Here is a 19989-nt window from a genome sequence, read left to right on the forward strand (position 1 = left end):
TCAGTCAACAGTAACCTTTGTGGCCTTCACATAACCCCAGAGGAGCAGCACAAGGTTGGCCCGATGAATGACCCCAGAGCTCATGCATGGACGTGCAAAGCTGCAGCTGGACTTTGTGAACGTGTCCTATCAGTGGTTGTCTAGTTAGTGGTTGTGCTTGTGTAATTTAGGAGAAAGGGAGCTTTTCTGATAGCTGATTTGTTTAGGGTTAGGGTGTAGAAAAAACTAACGGTCACCTGCCCCATTCCAAGGAGGAGAAACGAGAGCGCGCTGGGGGTGGGGGGAGGCGGATAGGGATCTGACCACCTTCTTGGCAATTGCAAGATTCCTTCAGGAATCAGCTTCCAGTTTAAAAGTGCCCCGGGGGAGGGATCGGTGGAGGCCATTTAGCGAAGTGCTGGTCCTTGTGCAGCTTTTCTTTCCCTGCCGCTCTTTCTGATACTCCCTCCTTTCCGCAAGAACTGGTGGGCTCTCTTCCTTTGCATCCACTCCCGGCCTCTGGCTTAGCCTTCCTCCTGACCGCCATAATGTTCACTTTCTGATTTCTCCTTATTCTGTTTCCTTGTATAAGGTTCACAATTCCCCACATCAGATTTTTAATGGTATCCGCTCTTGCAACATTGAGACAATATCTTGGTTTTATAGGATGCACAAATCTAGATTTTCAACTTAACCGGCTTGTTGATTTCTCAGCCGGGTTTTAAAAGCCCAGAGGTGACCGATTCAACACAGGCACTGCCATTTCCACGGCTCCGATTCCTGCCCTGCTTCCGCCCCGGCAATTTCCAGGCATTTGATGTCCTCAGCAACCACAAAAGCAAATCCTCCTCCTTCCGCCCGGGACAGCAGAGCAAGGACTTCGCGTGGCTGTCAAAAAGCGCCTTCACCCAGCGACCCTTCCTCCGGGCTCGCTGCCAGGAAACGGCCGCCAAGGGCGCCCAGCCTCGCCTCCTCCGTCCGAAGCCTTCTCGACCCGGCCCGAAGCGGAGCCGGCTCTCCCCCATCCGGGGATGCTCTTTCCCCGCCAACAGAGCCGGCATTTCTCCCACCTGGGCGCCGGGTGCCCACCGCGGGGAGTCCGGGGACGGCGGGGCTCCCCGAGGCAAAGGGTCGGGTCTGGGAGGGAAACGACCGATGATCAACCCAAAGGGGCTTTTTCAAGAGGCAAGCGGACGTTCTGGTTTTTCTTCGAAGACGTTTCGCTCCTCGTCCAAGAAGCTTCCTCAGCTCTGAGCAGAGTCCAGCTGCCTCTTGGAAAAGCTCCTTCGGGACCACCTCCGCGGATCTCGCCCAGCCACCAAGACCGAGGCTCCGCGCACGCGCAAGCTTTGGCCGCTCCCGGGCGCTCCTCGCCCGCCCCTCGGTCCGTCGCGTCAGCGAGACGGGGAGAGAGAGAGAACGGCCGCCTCCCGCGCAGGCGCAGGGACTTCCCTGAGCTCCGGAAGTCGCCGGAGGGCGAACGGAAGCGGGCTGCGGCGGCTGGGCTCGGCCGTTCCGGCGCCTCCCGGGACCGCGCGAGCACCATGTCGCTCTCGCACCTGTACGGGCGCGGCGGCGAGGCGGCGGCGGCGGAGGACGAGGGCGTGGAGATGGAGAGCTTCGAGATCAGCGAGTGGGACCTGCAGAACGAGTTCAACCCCAACCGGCACCGGCACCGGCAGACCAAGGAGGAGGCCATCTACGGGCTGTGGGCCGAGCGCGACTCGGACGAGGAACGGCCCAGCTTCGGCGGGAAGCGGTGCGCGGGCGGGGCCGGGAGGGGAGGGGAGGGGAAGGGCCGCGCTCGGAGCCCCCGCCTAAAAGCCCCCTCACCCCCCAGGTCCCGGGACTACTCCGCCCCGGTGAGCTTCATCAGCGCCGGGCTGAAGAAGGGGGCGGCGGCGGCGGCGGCGGCGGCGGCGGCGGCGGCGGGGGAGGAAGGCCCCGACGAGGACTCGGAGGAGGAGGCGGAGAGCGGGGCGCGGGCGGAGGAGCCCCACAAGGAGGCTGTGCCGAAGAAGCTGAAGACGGTGAGGCGCGGGGCCGAGGAAGGGACGCCCCCCTCCCGGCCTCCCCGCGGCTCATCCCCGCTTCCCCCCTTCTGAACCGATGCAGGGCGGCAACTTCAAGCCCAGCCAGAAGGGCTTCGTGGGCGGCAGCAAGTCCTTCGGGGACTTTGGCAGCTGGGAGCGGCACACCAAGGGCATCGGGCAGAAGCTCCTGCAGAAGATGGGCTACGTGCCCGGCCGAGGCCTGGGGAAGAACGCCCAAGGTAGGGCCGGCTCTCCCTCTTTCACTCAAGCCCCTCCTTGCCTTCTCTGAAAACCGGGTTCCCATCCATGGTCACCACAAATCAGGGCTTTATAAAGTCCTCCCCTGGAGGTTGGTAGCCTCACCCATAAAGATGGGGCTGGAGGGGACCTTGGGGGGTCTCCTCAGTTGCCCAGTATTTTCTCAAAGTCCTTCCATTGGCACTTGCAGGGAGCTCTCCCTTTCACTAACCCTGAAGAACTTTCCTAGGCATCATCACTCCCATTGAGGCCAAGCAGAGAAAAGGCAAGGCAGCGATTGGGGCATACGGCTCGGAGCGAACCACACAGTCCTTGCAAGATTTCCCCACTGTTGACTCTGATGAAGAGGAGGAGGAGGTAAGACACACACACACACACACACACACACACACACACACACACACACACGGCTGTGTAGCAAAACAAGGAGGGCTCTCGAATGGCTTGCTATGCTTCTATATGATAAATTGTTTTTCCTGAGCCCAAGTGGTTCATGCCAGACATTTCAGACTTGAGGCAAGGTTGGCATGGCTTGATCCAATCTGCCTCTGCTCTCCTGTAAGGTCTACAAGAGACCAGCTGCTGAGAAACCTTCTGTGGCTTCTCACCTCTTTGGACGAAACCCCCCCCCCCCCCATCACATGCAATCTCCTGCTTGATCTCAGTAACAAATGGGTGCCTTATGGATTGTGCCCTGCTTGGTCTCTGTTTTTGATGTTCCTCATATCCTCTCCCCTCAGGAATTTCAAAAGGAGCTCAGCCAGTGGCGGAAGGACCCCAGCGGGGGCAAGAAAAAGCCCAAGTATACCTACAAGACGGTGGAGGAGCTGAAAGCCAAGGGCAAGGCGGGCAAGCAGCTGTCTGCCCCTCAGAAGGAGCTGGCGCAGGTCAAGGTGAGGTGGGAGGTGGCAGCAAGATGGGTGTGCGGGGGGAGGAAGAGGGGGGCTAAGCAGTTCTGCTCCATCCAGGAAAGACCGCAATGAAGGTTCTGCCGTGGAAGGAGGTGGCAGCCCTTAATAAATCTCCAGCTGCCTCCCTGGGGTTGAATGGGCGTCAGCAGCCACCTAAGTTTGTTTGTTACACGTTTATGCTGCCCCTCTTCCCTGCAAGGGGACCCCTCCACTGTAGGGCCTGCCGTGCCCCTCTGCCTCCTCACTGTGTGTGGTTTCTCTTTTGGAAGGTGATTGACATGACGGGCCGGGAGCAGAAGGTTTACTACAGCTACAGTCAGATCAGCCAGAAGCACAACATCCCGGAGGATGGCCCCCAACAGCAGCTGCCCGCCTTGGGCAAGGATGCCAGGACGCCCACCTTCTCCCTGCCAGAGCTGGAGCACAATCTGCAGCTGCTGATTGACCTGACAGAGCAGGAGATCATCCAGAACGACCGGCAGCTGCAGTATGAGCGGGACATGGTGGTCAACCTGGAGCACGAGATCGAGAAGATGGAGAAGGTGCTCTTGCGGGAGGAGACCGACATCCGCGACCTCAGCGAGGTGCTGGAGCTGGTGGAAGAGTGCGAGAGGCGAATGCAGCCCAACTGCGAAGACCCCCTGACTCTGCCGGAGTGTGTCAAGATATTCGAGACCCTCCAGGACAAGTACTACGAAGAGTACCAGATGTCAGACCGCGTGGACCTGGCCGTGGCCATCGTCTTCCCTCTGGTCAAGGACTACTTCAAGAACTGGGATCCCCTCAAGGTGGGGCTTCCGGGGGCACCCCGGGGCGGCTCCAAGCGAGCTCTGAAGGCTGGTGGATTAATGCACAACTCACCAAAGGTGTGATTAGGACCATGTCTCTCGTTCCTCCCTGCAGGACTGCACAGCCGGCACGGAGATACTGGCCAAATGGAAAGCTCTGCTGGAGAACGATCAGTTGCTCTCCCACAGTGCCCAGGACCCCGGCTCAGATGCCTTTCACAGGTGAGCCTCCAGCAGGGGAGGAGAGAATCTTTAAATGGGTTGGGTCGATTTCGGCCCTGAATTGCTCGCTTGGGATCCTCAGGTTGATGTGGGAAACGTGGATGCCATACGTGCGAAACATTGTGGCCCAGTGGCAGCCCCGCCACTGCATCCCGATCGTGGACTTCCTCGACAGCTGGAGGCACATCATTCCGGTGTGGATCCTGGAAAACATTCTGGACCAGCTCATCTTCCCCAAACTACAGAAGGAGGTGCGATGGGCAATCATCCTTTAGCGTGCTGTGTGGAAGCTGCTTCCGCAGCCCCGGCCGCTACCCTTCTCTCTCTCTTGCTTTATAGGTGGAGAACTGGAACCCTCTAACCGACACCGTGCCCATCCACTCGTGGATACACCCCTGGCTGCCCCTGATGCAGGCCCGGCTCGAACCCCTCTACTCGCCCATCCGCAACAAGCTGTCCAACGCCCTCCAGAAGTGGCACCCCAGCGACTCCTCGGCCAAGCTGATTCTGCAGCCATGGAAGGAGGTTTTCACTCCAGGCTCATGGGAGGCTTTCATGGTCAAGAACATTGTGCCCAAACTGGGTGAGAGCAGGAAAGGCGGGCAGACCGTCAGCCATTTCTTTTGGGGAGAGGTGGGCAGGGATGGGTGGTCCGGCCCTGAAATCCCAGATGTTGAGATTCTGGCTGACCAGCCCCACTATTTGGCCTTGGTAAAAGAAGGAAGGCCGTTGCTTTCAGCCTTCACCCTCCACTCCCCACCAGCAAGGAAAGGCGGGGAGGATTTGGACTGGATGAAGGTCAGCTTATCTGCTGGTCAATGATCCTCCTATGGACTTAGAGCTGAGGCGGGAATCATCCTCCCAAGAGGGAGAAGGCAGACAGCTGCCAGCTCTGGGGTGGTTCTTGCTCTCCTCCTCCCTGGCTCACTTTTTGGGAGCCCCCTGCAGCCCCCACCCCCACCCCCGTGCCAGGCTTTGCAAAACCAAGCAGTTAATTTCACGAAATACCATAAAGGCTGGGCTGACTCGTTGGCTTGCTCATGAAGGAGCTGAGGTGCTTGTGGGGGAGCAGCCGTGCTGTGCCCCTCACCCAGGAGGCCAAGTTAAGGGTCGGTGGCCTTTCCTGCTCATTCCCCCCCACAGGCCTGTGTCTCAACGAGCTGATCATCAATCCCCACCAGCAGCACATGGACGCCTTCTTCTGGGTGATGGACTGGGAAGGGATGATCTCCGTCTCCAGCCTGGTGGGGCTTCTGGAGAAGCACTTCTTCCCCAAGTGGCTGCAGGTGGGTGTCCCTCAGGGACTGGCCCAGATTAAGAGCCCCCAGGGGTTGGAGCCCGGAAGCATTTGGGCATCTTGGTGCTTGAACCCTGTTGCAGAAGGAGCCTTTGGGTTACTGGGAGTGGGAGGGAAGCCCCCCCACCCCCCCCCAGGTCAGTGGAGCTCATGGTGGGCTGTTGCTGAATGTCCCCTTTCTCTCTCTCTCTCTCCCCACCCCCCTCCTCAAGGTGCTCTGTTCTTGGCTCAGCAACAACCCCAATTACGAGGAGATCACCAAGTGGTACCTGGGCTGGAAGTCCATGTTTTCTGACCAGGTGCTGGCCCACCCCTCCATCAAGGAGAAGTTCAATGAAGCCCTGGACATCATGAACAGAGCCGTCTCCTCCAGCGTCGGTGGGTGCCGTGGGGGCCCTGGGCCCGATCCTCTCCTCCCACTTACCTGGAGTGCTTCGAGGCCACATCCTTGGCGGATTACAGAGAGGGGGCAGTGCACCTGTGGGGCCGCAGGCTTTCTCCTGACCCCTTTTCTTCTGTCTTGACAGGGGGCTACATGCAGCCTGGTGCGCGGGAGAACATCGCCTACCTCACGCATACAGAACGCCGGAAGGACTTCCAGTACGAAGCCATGCAGGAACGCCGAGAAGCCGAGAACATGGCTCAGCGCGGGATCGGCATGGCCGCCAGTTCTGTGCCCATGAACTTCAAGGACCTGATCCAGACCAAAGCAGAGGAGCACAACATTGTCTTCATGCCCGTCATCGGGAAGCGGCACGAGGGAAAGCAGCTCTACACTTTTGGGCGCATCGTCATCTATATCGACCGGGGGGTGGTCTTTGTGCAGGGCGAGAAGACCTGGGTGCCCACCTCTCTACAGAGCCTCATCGACATGGCCAAGTGAGCAGGAGGAGCCGGGCCCAAAGGGCTGCCCCACCACCTCCCCTCCATCCCAGAAAATGGCTTAGGGCTCCTTCCGAAAGAAAGAAAAGGACTGGAAAGACGCGGTCCTGACGCAGAGGACTTTATTTGTAACTAAAGCACATGCTTTACTCTGGTGCTTGTCTATTAAAGTGTGCAGGCTGCCATTCCTTCAGTGGGGGGCAAAGCAATTCTTTTGCCAAATCGTTGAAGGAGCTTGAGAAAGTTAGGAGAGGACAGGAACCGCCGTTAATAAAAGGCACAGGGTTCAAGAGAATGTGTTTAATGATTACAAAAGTCAATACGAGGTTCCCCTTCCAGTTTTGGGGAGAAATCCTGGCATGGCTTCCTAGAAGGAACAAGGCCCGACATTGTTTTCCACCTCCTGCGCCCCCCCCCAAATCCTGCTCTGAGCAAGAGTTGAGTCTATCCTCCGCTTGTGGGGTGGGACTTTGGGCTCCCAACATACTTGCTGCAGCTTCCCCCAAATTCCTGTGCATGAGGGAGGGAAATATTATTGGGGTTTGTTTCTGATGATCTCCAGCTGAGCCTCTTCCGGGTAAAGGGGCTCCGGCTGGCAGGCCCAGCAATCCTGGGGGAGGCCCCTCAGTTTCTGCAGAGGAAAGCGGTGGACAGAGGTGTCGTTGAAGACATCAGGGTGCTGCGTGTGGGGCAGAAGGGGTTCCTCTTGGGTCGCCTCCAACACCTGGGTGCAGGTGAGCACAAGGAGCATCACGGGGCTTGGCACATTGGCAGCCTGAGGCTAGAGAAGTTAACTGGCGGCCAAACCCTGAAGGCCACCCAAGGACTTCAGCTCTCCCCTCCCGCCGTGTGGTCCACGCAAGGCCACCGCCAGCCACCCAAGGACCGTGAGCTGGCCCTGGCTTCCGGCTTGCACGCTGTGCGCTGGTCTCGAGGGGGCTTTCAGGCTGTAAACATGGGGACAACCAGGTCCCTCCCAGCCGAGCTAAAGAGGAAGACCCACCTTGGCAATGTAGCTGTAATTCTCACGGAAGACTTTGGCCAGCAGCCTAAAACGGGAATTGGGGGTTGAGAGAAACCAGATATTACAAAATGTGGAGGGGGAAAGTAAAAACCAGGCAGGCCTTTGTGCAGCTTTCAGCCAAAGCGCAGGAGGGGAGCAAGGAAAAAGGGCTGGTCAAGTCAGCAATCCACACCTTTGCAGTGTGGGAGTCCACACTGTCGGGTTCAGCAGGCCAGGACCGCACAAACTCAGCCAGGGCCTGAAAAGGAGCCTGCAGGCTGAATGGCCAGTCCCAGCACACACACACACACACACGGTGGGGGCAGTGGGAGTCCCCCATACCTCTCCTCAAAGCCCCTGAAGCTGTTCCCTACGACCACCATCTGGGAGAGGGCCTCCGCAGACCAGTTGCTCCACAGCAGGTTGTTGTACAGCGCCTTCCCACAGTGGATCATGTAGAAGAGCGTGGGGCCCTCGATGCTCCGCTTCCCCTCCTGGGCAACAAAGGGCGTAGCAAGGGATGCAGGGCCGGCCTCAGGGAAGAGACCCCGATTGTGGCGGCAGGCACTCTGCCTGCTGACCCCCGCCCCCCCCCCACCCCAAGTTCACCTCGTTCCAGGGCAGCATGGTGAGGCCGAGGCCGCTCAGCACCTCAATCTCCAGCGTGGAAAAGACCGGGTCAAAGACGAAGCACATCTCGGGGGAATCTGCAGGGCAACAGCCCGGAGGGCAGTGACTCGCACCAGGGCCTCCCCCGCCCTCCCCGCCCCCGCTGACGGCCCCAACCTTGAGCTCCTCCAGCAGCAGCAAGAGGAAGGCCAGCTGCAGGCGCGCCTTCCCGCAGGAGCAGAAGCTGCCCAAGCCGTAGCACACGCACCGCAGGCCCCCCGCTCTGCCCCCGGGACCCTCCTGCTCGGCTGCCGGGGGGCTCCGCAGGGCCTTCCAGATGGTTCCTGGATGAGGAGGAAGAGGCCCAAGCGGGCCCGGGCAGATCAGCACCCGCACGCTCCCCGCCCTCTCCTGGAGGCTCCACCACAGCCTTCCCCTGCCCCGTGTGGGGAGCCCTGGCCAAGGCGCCGGGCAGGAAGGGTGCTGGGCGGGAGGGTCTCCAGGGAGGGTCGGGGGCCGCTCGGTCCCAGGCCCCTTCCCCAGCGGAGCAAAGCCTCACTTCGGCTGGAGTCCCAGAAGTCGGAGTCCTTCAGTTCGGAGCTACAGAAGAAAGAAGGGAAGAACAGGAACTTCCTCTTAGGGGGGCATAAGCGCACAATCATGCCTATTCTGTCCTATTGTCCCCAATTATTAGTTCCTATTTCTTGTATTTAAACATGTTTATTCTTATTTCTGTCATATTGTAAGCGTTTGACAAAAATAATAATAAAATAAATAAGAAAACGAAGAGGACTTCAGACAGACAGGCACTTGGCTCACAACACGGCTGACATAACAATAGTTGAGAAGAAAAGGACTTGGTTCATTGAATTTGGTTTGGTTCATTTGATTTTGAACTTGATTTGGTTCATTCAAATACCTGGTGACGCACAAATTATAGACATGCAGCAAGAAAAAATCACCAAGTATCGGGACTTACAAATTGAAGTTGAGCGCCTTTGGAGAAAGAAACCGTGTGTGATCCCAATTGTGATTGGAGCCCTTGGAGCAATACCTAAAGGGCAGCCCCGCTATTTGGAAATCCTGAATTGATCAGACTTGGATACCTCGATTTTACAAAAAAAAAACCCCACCCTATGTGGAACAGCTTTTATCCTCCGACGCTACCTGAACAGTTCCCAGGTCCTTGCTTAGAACTCGAGCTGTTGAGCTACCAACCAGCCCCAAAGGCTGTGAATCTCACCAAAGATTAACCACCACCACCACAATTAACTCGGCGGGGCTCTGCCCTCCCGAGATAGACTGCGCCGGTCTGTGGAAGCTCCACGGGAGCTCTTCCCCTTTGGCTTTCCTTTTTGGGGGAGGGGGTTGTCCTTACAGCGCCTCCTGCAGCCGCCGCCTCTGCCGCTCTGCCGCTGCCTCGGGGCTCTCGTCCTCGGCTGCCCCGCGTCGCCCTCGCCGCCTTCTGCGCCCGCCCGCACCACCCCCGTCTCCGGCCATGCCGCAGCAGCAGCGGACGGCGGGGAGCGTCCCTCGGCGGCACCCGTCGCCGCGCAGCCAGGAGGGCGCGACTCTTCCGCGGGGCCGAAACCGCTTCCGCGCACGTGACTTCCTGGCGGAAGTGGCTGGCTTCTCCGGGTCTGGCTGCCGAGGGCGCCTCTGAGCATGGGCAGAGAGCCTCGCGGGGGCAGGGGCTCCGGTCCCCCCGCCGGTCCCCTGCGACCGGCTCTCCTCCCGCCTGTAGGCCCCGCTGCGGAGGCGCCGAGACTCCAGAATGGCCGCCGCCCCCCGCCTGGTACGCCCCCTTTGCCCCCTTTGCCCCCCTTGACCCCCTGCTGACCCCCCGCCCCTGTCCCGCAGGTGGCGCTGCTTCTTCCTCTACGACGCCTCGAAGGTGCGGGGCGAGGGCGACCCCACCCGCGCCGGGATCTGCTGCTTCCACCCGCGCCAGGTAGGTAGGTAGGCAGGCTCCCGGGCGGGCCCCCGCGCCCCCCCGTGCCTCCCCCACGGCCTCCCTCCCGCCTTGCAGGCCCCTCGGGACGAGCAGGAGCTGCTGTGCGGGCAGATCGCGGGCGTGGCCCGCTGCGCCCTGGAGATCTCCGGCTCCCCGCCGGGCCTCGTCCGGCTGCGGAAGCTGAAGTTCGCGCTGGAAGCCGAGGGCAGCTACCTGTGGGTGAGTCCGGGCTGGGCGGCAGCGTGCCCGGGGAGGGCGGGGGCTCGGTGCGGGTCACTCTGCGGGCTCTTCTCTCCTGCAGGTGCTGGGCTGCACCGCCGACCTCTCGGACCTCAGCTGCAGGCGGCTCCTGGAGCGGCTGGTGGGCCTCTTCCGCTTCTACAACGGGCCGCCTTCTCGGGCCTACGCGGTGGGTCGCCCCTCCCTGCCTGGACTCTGCTGACCGTTAGCGGGGGTGGCGGGGCGGGGGGGGGGCTACTGCAGGTGGCAGGGTGTCTCTTGGTGCCCGTCTGCCGCCCTGCAAGGTTCCTCCCAGCTGGTTGTGCTTTTCTCCCTCCCTTTCCCTGGTGACCCTCTCTTCTCCGCTGCCCCCATCTGTGAGCGGCCATCCCGGTTCCCCTGAGCCCAGAGGGCTGACGCTGGGCGGCTCCGGCTGATGGCCAGTCCTGTAGGGCCACAGGTGGTTCTACGCAACCGTCGCACATCATAAATCACACTGTGTAGCCGCCCGGGGTGAGAGCTCGGCTGTTGCAGGCGACGGATGCAGCATCATCCTCATCCCCTCGTGGGAAGCAACTGGGGGTGTTTGGAAGCCTCTCGGTGTCAGTTGCCCCTCCAGCTGGGGGAGCAGTTTGGAAAAGTTCCTGGCAGTTGTGCTCAATGTTGTATCGGTTTGTGGTTTCTTCCAGCCTCGGCTCAAGCTGGGTACATTGAGGCCAGCCGAGCTGAGCCTGCCCTTTCTGCCTTGCCAGTGGGTTTGGGCAGCTGGCCTCTTCCCTCCTCTGTGCCCACTTCTGACCGGGGTGCCCTCTGTCCTTCGCAGGAGCGCTCGCAGGAGGACCTGGACCAGGAGTGGGAGCTGTACGTGAGCCACCTGCAGCAGAGTTCCAGTGACCTCCACCGGGCTTTTAATTCCCTCTGGGCCTTGGACAAAAGCAAGGTGCCTCCCTGGAGGGCTGGGGCAGGTACTTGCTGCGCTTCCTTATGGTGCAGCCAGAACTAGGAGGGGCCAGGTGGGACGAGGCCCTTTGGCTGCCCCCAGGGCCTAGGAGGGCCATTGGCTTTCTCCTCTTTGGCAGGTGGACCCTTTGCTCCTGTTGAAAGCGGCCCTCATCCTGCAGAGCTGCCAGCGTTCCCGCCACGTGCTGGCCGGCTGCATCCTCTACAGGGGTCTGTGAGTGTTGGGGGGGGGGGGCTTTGCTGAGCGGCCCTGGATACAATCTGCTCCCCAAGTGCTGTGTATCAGATGGGGGCCAGATCCCCTGTGCCCCACATGCCCCCTCCGATGTGAAGGCCTCCACCTGGCCGAGTGGCCAAAGGCCTTCTTGTACTCTTAGATGACCCCGTGGGTGACCTCTCCTTCCTTTCCCCACGCAGGGTGGTCAGTACACAGCTGCCACCTGAGCTGACTGCCAGAGTTTTGCTGCAGAAGCGGGCCGAGGAGGGAAGCGTAAGTTGTAGCTGTGCCAATGTCCCTTGGAAGGGTTGGGGGGGAGGGGGGCCGGCCGTGATATAATCCCCATCTGCAAAAGGCAGTCTTTTTTTGCAGCTTGGCTAACTCTGCTTCCATTCTAGAGTGGGCCGGACAAGAAGGCAGCGCAGTTCAAAGAGGGTAAGCTGAGAGGCTGGGCATGGCTCCGTCCGCCCTCTGGGCCCTGCTGCCCACTTGCCAAGCTCCTCCTGAGCGCCTGAGGATTCTGGGTGGCTCTTTTCTCTAGGCAGCTCCCTGGCCTCTTTTGTGCCAACAACTTTACCGCCAGGGGTCTGTGTCACGCCTGTTTACCTCTTGGAGGATGAAGCAGCCGCCCTGCGGGAACTGCCTGTAGAGTGGATGACCAGGTAAGGCCAGAATTGCGACCGTCCCCTTAGGCTGGGCTCTCCCTTGTGGCTTCGGCGACTCCATCAGGCTCTCCGAGGAGATTCCCAGCCTCACCTTCTCACTTCTGTTGCCAAGGCAGGTGCCCTCTGGCCTCCCCGTGCCACTCCAGATGGCCCCGCTGCCTTCTGGTGTCCAGTTAGGGCAGCCCTTCTGCCCAGACAGCCAACCATTCCCCAGGGGAGGCAGGGAGGCCCCCGCCCTTCCAGGGGGGCGGGTGTGTGTGTGTGTGTGTGGCAGGAGGGGCCAGCCCAGCTCACCCATCTTGCTCGGCCAACACAGGAGGCCCCAGGGGGACCTGGCTGGCCGCAAAGGGAGAGAGACTCCCGCAGGAGGGGCCGATGGGGCTGCATGGGTGAGGATGGCCTTGTACGTTCACCCCATCCGGGACCTGGTGCTGGCCCTCCTGGCTGAAGAGGCCTTGGTGAGCTCCGCAGCCTTCATGGAGGACGTGGTAAGGAAAGTGTGCCCCCCGCCTCGCTCAAGGCTCTGAAGGAAGCCTTTTGTTCAGGGAAGGGGGCCAGGCCGCCTGCCCTCCGGGACCCTTCATGTGGCAGGCGCCTGGAGGAAGCTTCGCAGGCGGGACTCGGGGGCCTCCCACAAACCTCTCTCCCCTCTCTCCCCTCCCCCAAACTCACAGTACCACAGCAGTCTGGCCTCCTGAACGGCCTGGAGGTCCACCTGGCAGAGACCCTTCCCAAGGGCCCCCTCCCCTCGGCCAGGAGCACCTACAACTTTGCTCACTACGACGCCGTCCAGAACATCCTCACCAGTGAGTGGGGGAGCGGCTGGGGCAGCCTCCGGCCAAGATGGGGGGCAGCCCCCCCTCTCCTGCCCCGGCATCCCTGACGGCGCAATCCTTTGTCCCTCCAGCCAACACCCTGCAGGCCCTGAGCCCCGAGGACCAGCTCTTCCTGCAAGCCACGGGCCTGATCCATGCCACCTTTGAGCGGCTGCCCACCGCCTCTGAATTGACGCTCAGGTAAAGCTGGGGGAGGGCGCAGGGGGGCCATGGGGGCCATGGACGGAGCTGCTCGGGTGAGGCCTTGCTAGGCCGTGGCACCGTTAGCCCTGCACCCTCCACGGAGGCCGTGGTGAAGGACCAGAGCCCTCCCGCCACCCAGCAGACCGTAACCAGTCACAACCCTCTGCTTTGGTTCCACGCAGCTCTGTCGCCAGCCAGTCGCTGCTGCCCGAGTGTGCGGCTGGCGCAGTTGCTGCAGCCGCCTTTTCTGCACTGCTCCCCCAGCCCCAAAGGCCCCTGCCCGTCTCTTGGTCTGTTCCAGGAACGCCAGCACAGCTGTCTACGGCTGCCGGAACGCCGTCCAGGAGAGCTACTTTCAGCAGAGGGGTTCGACGCCCTCCAACTCAGGGGTGCCCAATCCCCGGGACAGCATCGTCGGTCTGCCCGGCAAGGCCAGGCTGAAGCTGCTCAAGCACGGGGTGAACCTGCTGTGAGGCTGGACTCGATGCCCCTCCAGGGCGGCCTCCGTCCCGGCGCAGAGGCCTTGGAAGCCTGCCAATTGCGCTTGGCCCACCGACCCTTGCCACGTCTCCCCAAGGCCTGCCCGCCGTTGGCCCTGCCTGGAGGGAGCAGCGGTTCAGCTGCTTCTGCATCTCAGGGCCCTTCTGGCCTGGGGGGTCCCCACCTTGGGGGGGGGGAAGCGCTCTGCTGGGACTCCGCCCTCACCAGGGCCTGCAAGGGCAGCGCCCCCCACTTCAGAAATGGGGAAACAAGGGGGGCCTTTGGAAAGGCCAGAGCGTGGCTGCTGCTGCCCCCTGCCAGAAGAGGAGGAGGAGGGGGAGCTGCAGCAGTTGTGGGGGGGTCTTCTCCGCCCTCTCTGAACGGCAGAGGGTGGCACTGAGGGGAGCCTTCCTCTGCCCGGCTCTCACCCACGGCCCAGGCTTCCCCATTTCCGGGGCGGGGGAGTCTTCGCTAAGGAATTCCAGCCTCTCCCCCTGTGCTGAGGTGGATGGTGCCCATGGCCACCCCTCTCTCCTGCATTCCCTGGGAAACTCTCTTCTTCGAGGTGGGGGGGGGCTTGAGTGGGGGTTTGGGGAGAATAAAGTGGCTGACTTTTGCTCTCTGGCTCTCCCGGCCTGCACTCTCGATCGCCAGCTCTGGGTCCCCGACGGATGCCCGGCGTCTAGCAGGAGGGCTTGGAGGGAGGGAGACCGCCACTGGGCAGCCGTGTTGGAGTGTTTGCGTAGCAACAGAAGGCCCGAAGGGAAACCGCCTCGGCCGCCGTCTGTCCAGGCCGTCTGTCAGCCCAGCCGGCAAGGCCGCCCACACAGGAGCCAAGGGAAGCTCATCCTGGACACGGGCCGTGTGTTGACCCAGAGGGATGCCGGGAGGGGGGACAAAACCCCTCCCCCATCTCCCCCGTCAGTTGGGGGTCGCTGAGTTCTGGTGTAAAAGTCGCCTGGGGCATTCATTGGGTCCCAGCAAAGGGGGGGGCTTCCTCTGCCTCTTCCTGCCCCCCCCCCCCCCCGAGGAGAGAGAAGGGGGTCGCTCCTTCCTCCTCTGACCACCAACCGCCCCAAAGGAAAAAGCCCAGAATTGAGCACAAGTGTTTTATTGAAAAGTCCTGGCCTTGGCCAAGCCACAATGCTGCCCTGCCCCACGTGGCAGGCGGGGTGCAGAGTCTCACCGGAATGACTTTGCCCCATGACTCTGATGTGTGAGAGGGAGATGGCCCCCCAGCTGGGGCTCCCTTCCTTTCGGCTTCTGCCCCCATGAAGCCCTGAGAGCCCCCTCCTCGCCCTTCTGCAGGGAGAGCCCACGGCAACCCCCCGCACACACTGGCGCCCCCAGTCCAGGCAGGAGCACCCCAGGCAAGGCACAAAGCCCCCAGCGCAGGGCTTGTGAAAAGGAAGGGGGGGAACCTGGGCCCTTGGGCTGCCCTGCTTTGCCTCCACTCACTTCTGTCAAGGGCAAGGAGGGAGGATCTGGCCTGGCGGGGGCCACCGGTGTCTGAAGCTGCCGTGAGGATGGGTGACTGGGGGGGGGTTGCCTTTTGAGGAGGAGGATCAGATTGGCACAACGAGCTTCATCGACGCCTTCAAGAACTGCAGATGCAAAATTCTGGGCACAGCAACGCACAAGTAGCGGGTGGACAGACACTACAGCAGCATTTGGCCTAATCACAGGAAGAAAGGGGGCAGTCCAGCCCCAAGCAAGATGGGGGAGGGGAGGAGGTGGCAAGGTGAAAAGGCTCACTGGGTACCAAATCCGGTGCAAGGGGAGAGCCCCCCCCCCCATCAGCTGTGGGTGAAGGGGCCTGTGTTGCCCAGGCAGGAGGGCAGCCGCCTCTGCAGAAACACGGGACCTGCTCTGGAGAGGAGAAGCACCGCGTCACCGTCCAGGAGCGAAAATGAAATCGAGGGCCTGGCGCTCGGCCGCAGCAACGTTGGGGTGCCAAAGGTCTACCATGAACACCGCACGGGGTCCTTCCTCAGGGAGGCCTGGAGGGGAAAGAGAAAGGAGGCTGGTCCAGGGGAGGGGCTCAGAGATGGTTGCCAGGCTGGCTTCACCTGGGGCACCTCTCCTCCAGGTAGCCCACAGGGAAGGGAGCGTTTGTGACAGCGCTATCTTCAGCTGGGGGAGGGAGGGGCTCAGACTTGCCTCCATGGTAGGCGGTATGCAGGAAGGAGTCGTCAAAAACCAGGCAGCGCCCTTCGGCCCAACACTGGGGCTCGCCTCCCACCACCAGCTCACAGCTGCTGGGCGTCTTCAAGCCTGCAATGGGGGGAAGGGAGGAAGGAAGGAAGGCGAGAGGGAGGGCAAGGCAGGGCATCAACCGAGCCCACCAACCGGAGAGCTTTTATCCTCCTTGCTGGCCACAAAGGAGGCGGCCACACATACATACACCCCTCCCCCCTCCCACATCGCATCTCTAGCACCTGCCTCCCAACAGAAGCCGTCAACGGGCAACCCAGGTTAGCCAGAGGCCTCCGTCTCGGGCAGCTGCCCGGCAGCATACAGATCAGGCTATGGTTGCAGTTGCCATGGCAGCTGCCCAGACTGGTGTGCGGGCCAGCTTCTGCCAGCCATGCAGATGAGCCTTTACTGTGGGGGTTATAACAAAACTGGGTCTCTTGAATCCTGAACAAGGGCCAGAATGGGATTCCCAGCTTAACACCGGCTGCACCCAATGCCGCTTGCACACAAATCCCTACGCTGAGGACCTCGTGGCTACCACCAACGGCCTTTCCAGGCGCCCTGAGAAGGTTCCGGCTGTCAGGAGTCAGATAACGCTCCTCTCCCTAAGGCCACCCCTCTAAGGGACGCTTTGCCTCCATCTTTGCTGACCGGCTCAAGGCCCCCACCTGCCCGAGCGCCAGCCAAGAGGGGGGCTGCAGGACCTACCCAGGTGGCAGCGCACGCGGATGTTGGTCGGCCCGTAGTGCTCAGTGATGACGGTGCCAGGGCTCAGCACGGAGATGCCGGCGTTGCCAAACACGTTGCTGCCCACACAGGTGCGGAGGCTCCCCAGCAAGCGGTATGTCCGAGGGCACTTCCGGCAGTTCCGGGGCACGCAGGTGCCCTGGTTGACCAGGTAGAAGGTCAGCCACTCGCCGCTGGGCGTGCTGTTGACCTTCCATCCGTCTGGCAGGCTGCAGTTGGAGAAGGCCTTGTAGAGGGATTCGAACTCGTACAGGATGGTCTGGAAGTTGCGCTCCAGCAGTTCCACGTCGTGTTTCTGGGCTTCCCGGGAGAAATAGGGGGAGGTGGGCAAGTCGGGCAGGAAGAAGACCTCCGGCCGCTGGATGGATGGGCGGCTGGCCAGGTAGCGGCCCTGCTCGCGGATGCCCTTGTGGATCCGGCCCATGCCCGCCCACGAGTACCGCTTGGCATACTCCTGCAGGTTGTGGTAGAGCTTCTGGTTCAGCCCGTCGCTCTGGGCGCAGCGCACGCACTCGGGGGAGCGGCAGTGGCTGAAGCCGTTCTGCAGGCCGGCCACCTCCACGCCCCCCTGGAGCACCGTGGCGTAAGGCCGGGGCTGCTGCTCCCGCCCCACTTGATAGCAGTACCAGACGAAGAGCGCCAGCAGCAGGGCCAGGGTGCTGAGAGCAGGGGGCTCGCAGTCCCGCACTGACTGGATGGTGGAGCCGATGAATTCCCTCAGCCAGTCAAGCGACCCACGGCAGCACATCAGCCCCTCCAGGGACATCTTGGCAGCCGCCGTGCAAAGCCTTGCCACTGGGGCACGGGGAGGCCCAAGGAGAAACTCAACAGGAGAAGCTGGGCAGGACCTGGGCAGCTTCACCCGTCAGAGAGGCCAGTCAGGCAGCGAAAGCGTTCCTAGGAATCTGGGTGCCACGGGCCCAGCTCAAGGCGGCCAATGGGGCCGGTCCCACTGCGGACCCAGGTTCCTGACCCGCCAAAGGGGTTTCCCACGGTGGCATCGGCGGCATCGTGTCTCTCGAAGGGGGAGCCGCTGCTCTGAGAACCTTGGTCCTCCCCCCCCTCCAAGTTCCTCCTCCTGCGGGAATCCAGCCTCCCCCTCGATCCTCTCTCGGACAACCTGCAAGGAGAGAACACACAGGGGCACTGGGGAGGGGGCTTCCTGCCTGGCCCATCGGCCCACCCGCACCCCATCACCTGGTGCCCCAAGAAGTGCTGGGACGCACCTCCCATCACTCCTGAACCCTTTGATCTTCCCAGGTTTGGGGTGCAAGGCAAGAGCCCGGAGGGTCTACCAGGCTGGAAACAAAGCAGCCCCTTTCCAGTCCCAGCTTTGGTTAGCAGGGTTGCCTCCCTCCCTATTGGGTGGAGGGTCCTGCCCTGGGAGGGACCCCGCCAGGGACAGCAAAGGCAGCACTTCCCCAGGGCAGGCTGGAGCCTCCCTCCACCTCCACATTGGGCCACCCACTTAGCACCAAGGGAGCAATTTGTTAGGGATCAAGAAGCTGGTGAGTCACCAACTCTGAAGGCACCCAAAGGTGATCCAGCTGTGGCTTATCGGCTCAGGTGGGAAGCTGGGATGCCCGTTCATCCCTGAGAACCAGAGGGGGAGCCGTGCCACTACCCATCCCTGCTTGGGGGGCGTCCTAGCTCTTACTTTGGGCCAGAGGCAGATGCCAACCTCTGCCAGAGCGAAATGGCCTGGACGGGACCCCTTAAAGAAAGCAGCAAGGCAGCCCCCCCAACCTGCAATCGCCAGCGCCCGTGGACAAACGGTCCAACGCAGACCCCAAGCTTGCAGCTTTGATTCAGTCTTTGGCTTTCCTTGCCCCAGTTGCTGGGGGTTTTTCGGGGGCGCGCTCAGTGTCTCGGCACTGCCGCCCGGGGCCTCCCGGGCGGAAGCAGCCTTATGTAACGCGGACGCCCGATCGCTTCCCGGCTTGCAGGCAAATCTGGCAGGCCGGGAGGGCACCTCCGCCTGCGACAAAGCCCCTTCCCTGCGGGGGAGGCAGCCGCCCACGCCGCCGCCCCGCAGCCGAGCCAGGCCTGCCCCTGCGCAGGTGGCGAAGGCTTTCCTGCCGAGGAGCCCTCCTTTCGCACCGCCCGCCCGCCCGCCCACCCGGCGAGGCCGGGGCCGAGGCAGGCGGAAGCCTTCGGGCTCCCGGCCCACGGGGGCCCCGCCGCGGGCCAAGAGCCCGACGTGTGCCGGCCGGGCCCCTTGCAGAAGACCCGCTCGCCCCTGCCTCCGTCCCTCGCGCGCACCTGCCCGCCTAACCTGCCGCCGGGTTCCGCTCGCCCGTCCCGACCGACCGACGGTCTGCTCCGGCGCTGAAGGCGCGGACCACAACTCCCAGCAGCCCGCCCGGCCCCGCCGGGGAGGGGCCGCCGCCGCCGCCGCGCGTCCTAGCGGCCCCGGGAGCGTGCGAGGCTCTCTCCGGGCGCGGCGCGCTCCTTCCGCCGGGGAGGGCGCTGCCGCCGCCGCCGCCGCCGCCGCCGCCGCCACGTGGGCAGCCTTCGCCGCGAGAAGCTCGCTCGCTGGCCAGCGCCGGGGGTGCTGATGCGGCGGCCGGGAGCTTGGCGAGCTTAGCTTCTGCGGGGCGTCTCTTGCCGCCTCGGGCGGGGTGGATGGAGCCGGCGGACGCGGCGGTTATTCAGCCGCCGAGCCGTTGGGAGCTCTTGCTGCAGCCGAGACCAGCGCCGGACTGGGGGCATAAAAGAAGCAGAGCGGCTGGCAGGCCCCCGGGGCAAGGCCGGCCTTAGCAGGACTGCTGCAGCCTCCTCTGCGTGGCGGCGTTCGTGCTCCCGACAAGAATGCCACGGAGCCAGCACAGAGTGCCTTCTGCGTGGTCTGTATGGAAGAAATGAGGAGGCCTCTCCGGGCCCCCTCCGGAGGTGGCTGGGGCCCTTGTTGAACTCCTGCAAGGCTTGGCAAGCCCCTCCGTCCTCTTCCCTGGAGTCCACCTTCCTTGGCTGTAGCCTTTGAGTCTCTGGCTTCTTTCGTGTTGCAACATCTCATCTGGCACGAAATTCTGCAAGGCTGGCCATTCTTGGCTGGCAGCAGAGCAGCCTCTTGACGCGGCTACGCAGGAATCAGAAGGAGGCAAATCCACTGAAGTCTCTATGGGGGTGGGGGGGAGGGCACAGAATTTAGCTGGGGGAAGCATGCAGAGCCTCTACCCATGGTTCCCAGTCAGCGAGCAGCCACAGTCATCCATCAAACCCTTCTCTCGTCCTGCCTGCCCCAGGGGGCCCTCAAGGCGCTTGATGGCAGCTGAGGGTGTCTTCCCCCATGCGGGGTGGTGGTGGTGGTGTTGGCTACTCGTCTTCTTGGTCAGAATTGGAGGAGGCGAAAACTCTGCTACAGGCCTGGCTGGCAGGAGGCTGCCCGTTCCTTGAGGGCCAATTAGCCCAGATTGTGCTGTGGTTTCCGGAGTCTCAGCGGACATGATGGGAAGTGTAGTCCATCCTGTCCCAGAGAGGATGGGCCCATAATCCTCAGTGCGAAGCCCCTCCTGGTGGATTTAGCCACAAAGATCCGGAAGATAATCAA

The 19989-nt window shown here is 62.2% G+C and overlaps 4 protein-coding genes across 6 annotated transcripts; 2 read left to right on the forward strand and 2 right to left on the reverse strand.

The window, feature by feature from the left end:
- The first annotated feature begins 1432 nt into the window (after positions 1-1432).
- On the forward strand, positions 1433-6662 carry TFIP11 (tuftelin interacting protein 11). The gene is made up of 12 exons (XM_026685539.2): positions 1433-1738; positions 1820-2009; positions 2095-2251; positions 2500-2627; positions 3011-3163; positions 3451-3969; positions 4085-4191; positions 4274-4442; positions 4531-4774; positions 5335-5477; positions 5701-5866; positions 6016-6662. The coding sequence occupies exons 1-12, from the start codon at positions 1524-1526 to the stop codon at positions 6369-6371; spliced, it is 2547 nt and encodes an 848-aa protein (XP_026541324.2). The 5' UTR covers positions 1433-1523; the 3' UTR covers positions 6372-6662.
- Positions 6656-9578, reverse strand: SRRD (SRR1 domain containing). Of its 2 annotated transcripts, none has more exons than XM_087942495.1 (6): positions 9361-9578; positions 8542-8582; positions 7983-8326; positions 7716-7867; positions 7374-7419; positions 6656-7001 (listed from the first exon to the last, which is right to left on the reverse strand). In XM_087942495.1, exons 1-6 carry the CDS (start codon positions 9480-9482, stop codon positions 6903-6905), a joined length of 804 nt encoding a protein of 267 aa, XP_087798621.1. In that variant the 5' UTR covers positions 9483-9578; the 3' UTR covers positions 6656-6902. The 2 variants fall into 2 exon arrangements, with proteins under 2 accessions (XP_087798621.1, XP_087798620.1); XM_087942494.1 differs by having other exon boundaries at positions 6656-7094.
- HPS4 (HPS4 biogenesis of lysosomal organelles complex 3 subunit 2) lies at positions 9481-14118 on the forward strand. Its single transcript, XM_026685540.2, is given in 15 exon segments — positions 9481-9485; positions 9544-9777; positions 9843-9933; positions 10012-10155; positions 10238-10345; positions 10979-11095; positions 11235-11329; positions 11533-11605; positions 11731-11767; positions 11874-11994; positions 12314-12485; positions 12672-12687; positions 12690-12803; positions 12905-13013; positions 13318-14118. Coding segments are annotated over 15 exon segments (1608 nt in total). The 3' UTR covers positions 13490-14118.
- A 473-nt stretch (positions 14119-14591) lies between these two features.
- On the reverse strand, positions 14592-18875 carry ASPHD2 (aspartate beta-hydroxylase domain containing 2). 2 transcript variants are annotated; one of them, XM_026685498.2, is made up of 4 exons: positions 18715-18875; positions 16401-17559; positions 15657-15770; positions 14592-15496 (listed from the first exon to the last, which is right to left on the reverse strand). In XM_026685498.2, exons 2-4 carry the CDS (start codon positions 17203-17205, stop codon positions 15387-15389), a joined length of 1029 nt encoding a protein of 342 aa, XP_026541283.1. In that variant the 5' UTR covers positions 17206-17559; positions 18715-18875; the 3' UTR covers positions 14592-15386. The 2 variants fall into 2 exon arrangements, with proteins under 2 accessions (XP_026541283.1, XP_087798622.1); XM_087942496.1 differs by having other exon boundaries at positions 18702-18779.
- Between the last annotated feature and the right edge of the window lie 1114 nt (positions 18876-19989).

This window comes from Notechis scutatus, chromosome 13 (genome assembly GCF_049901735.1).
Source record: "Notechis scutatus isolate UNSWTSFEM ecotype Mainland chromosome 13, rNotScu1.2, whole genome shotgun sequence".
Classification (NCBI taxonomy): Eukaryota; Metazoa; Chordata; class Lepidosauria; order Squamata; family Elapidae; genus Notechis; species Notechis scutatus.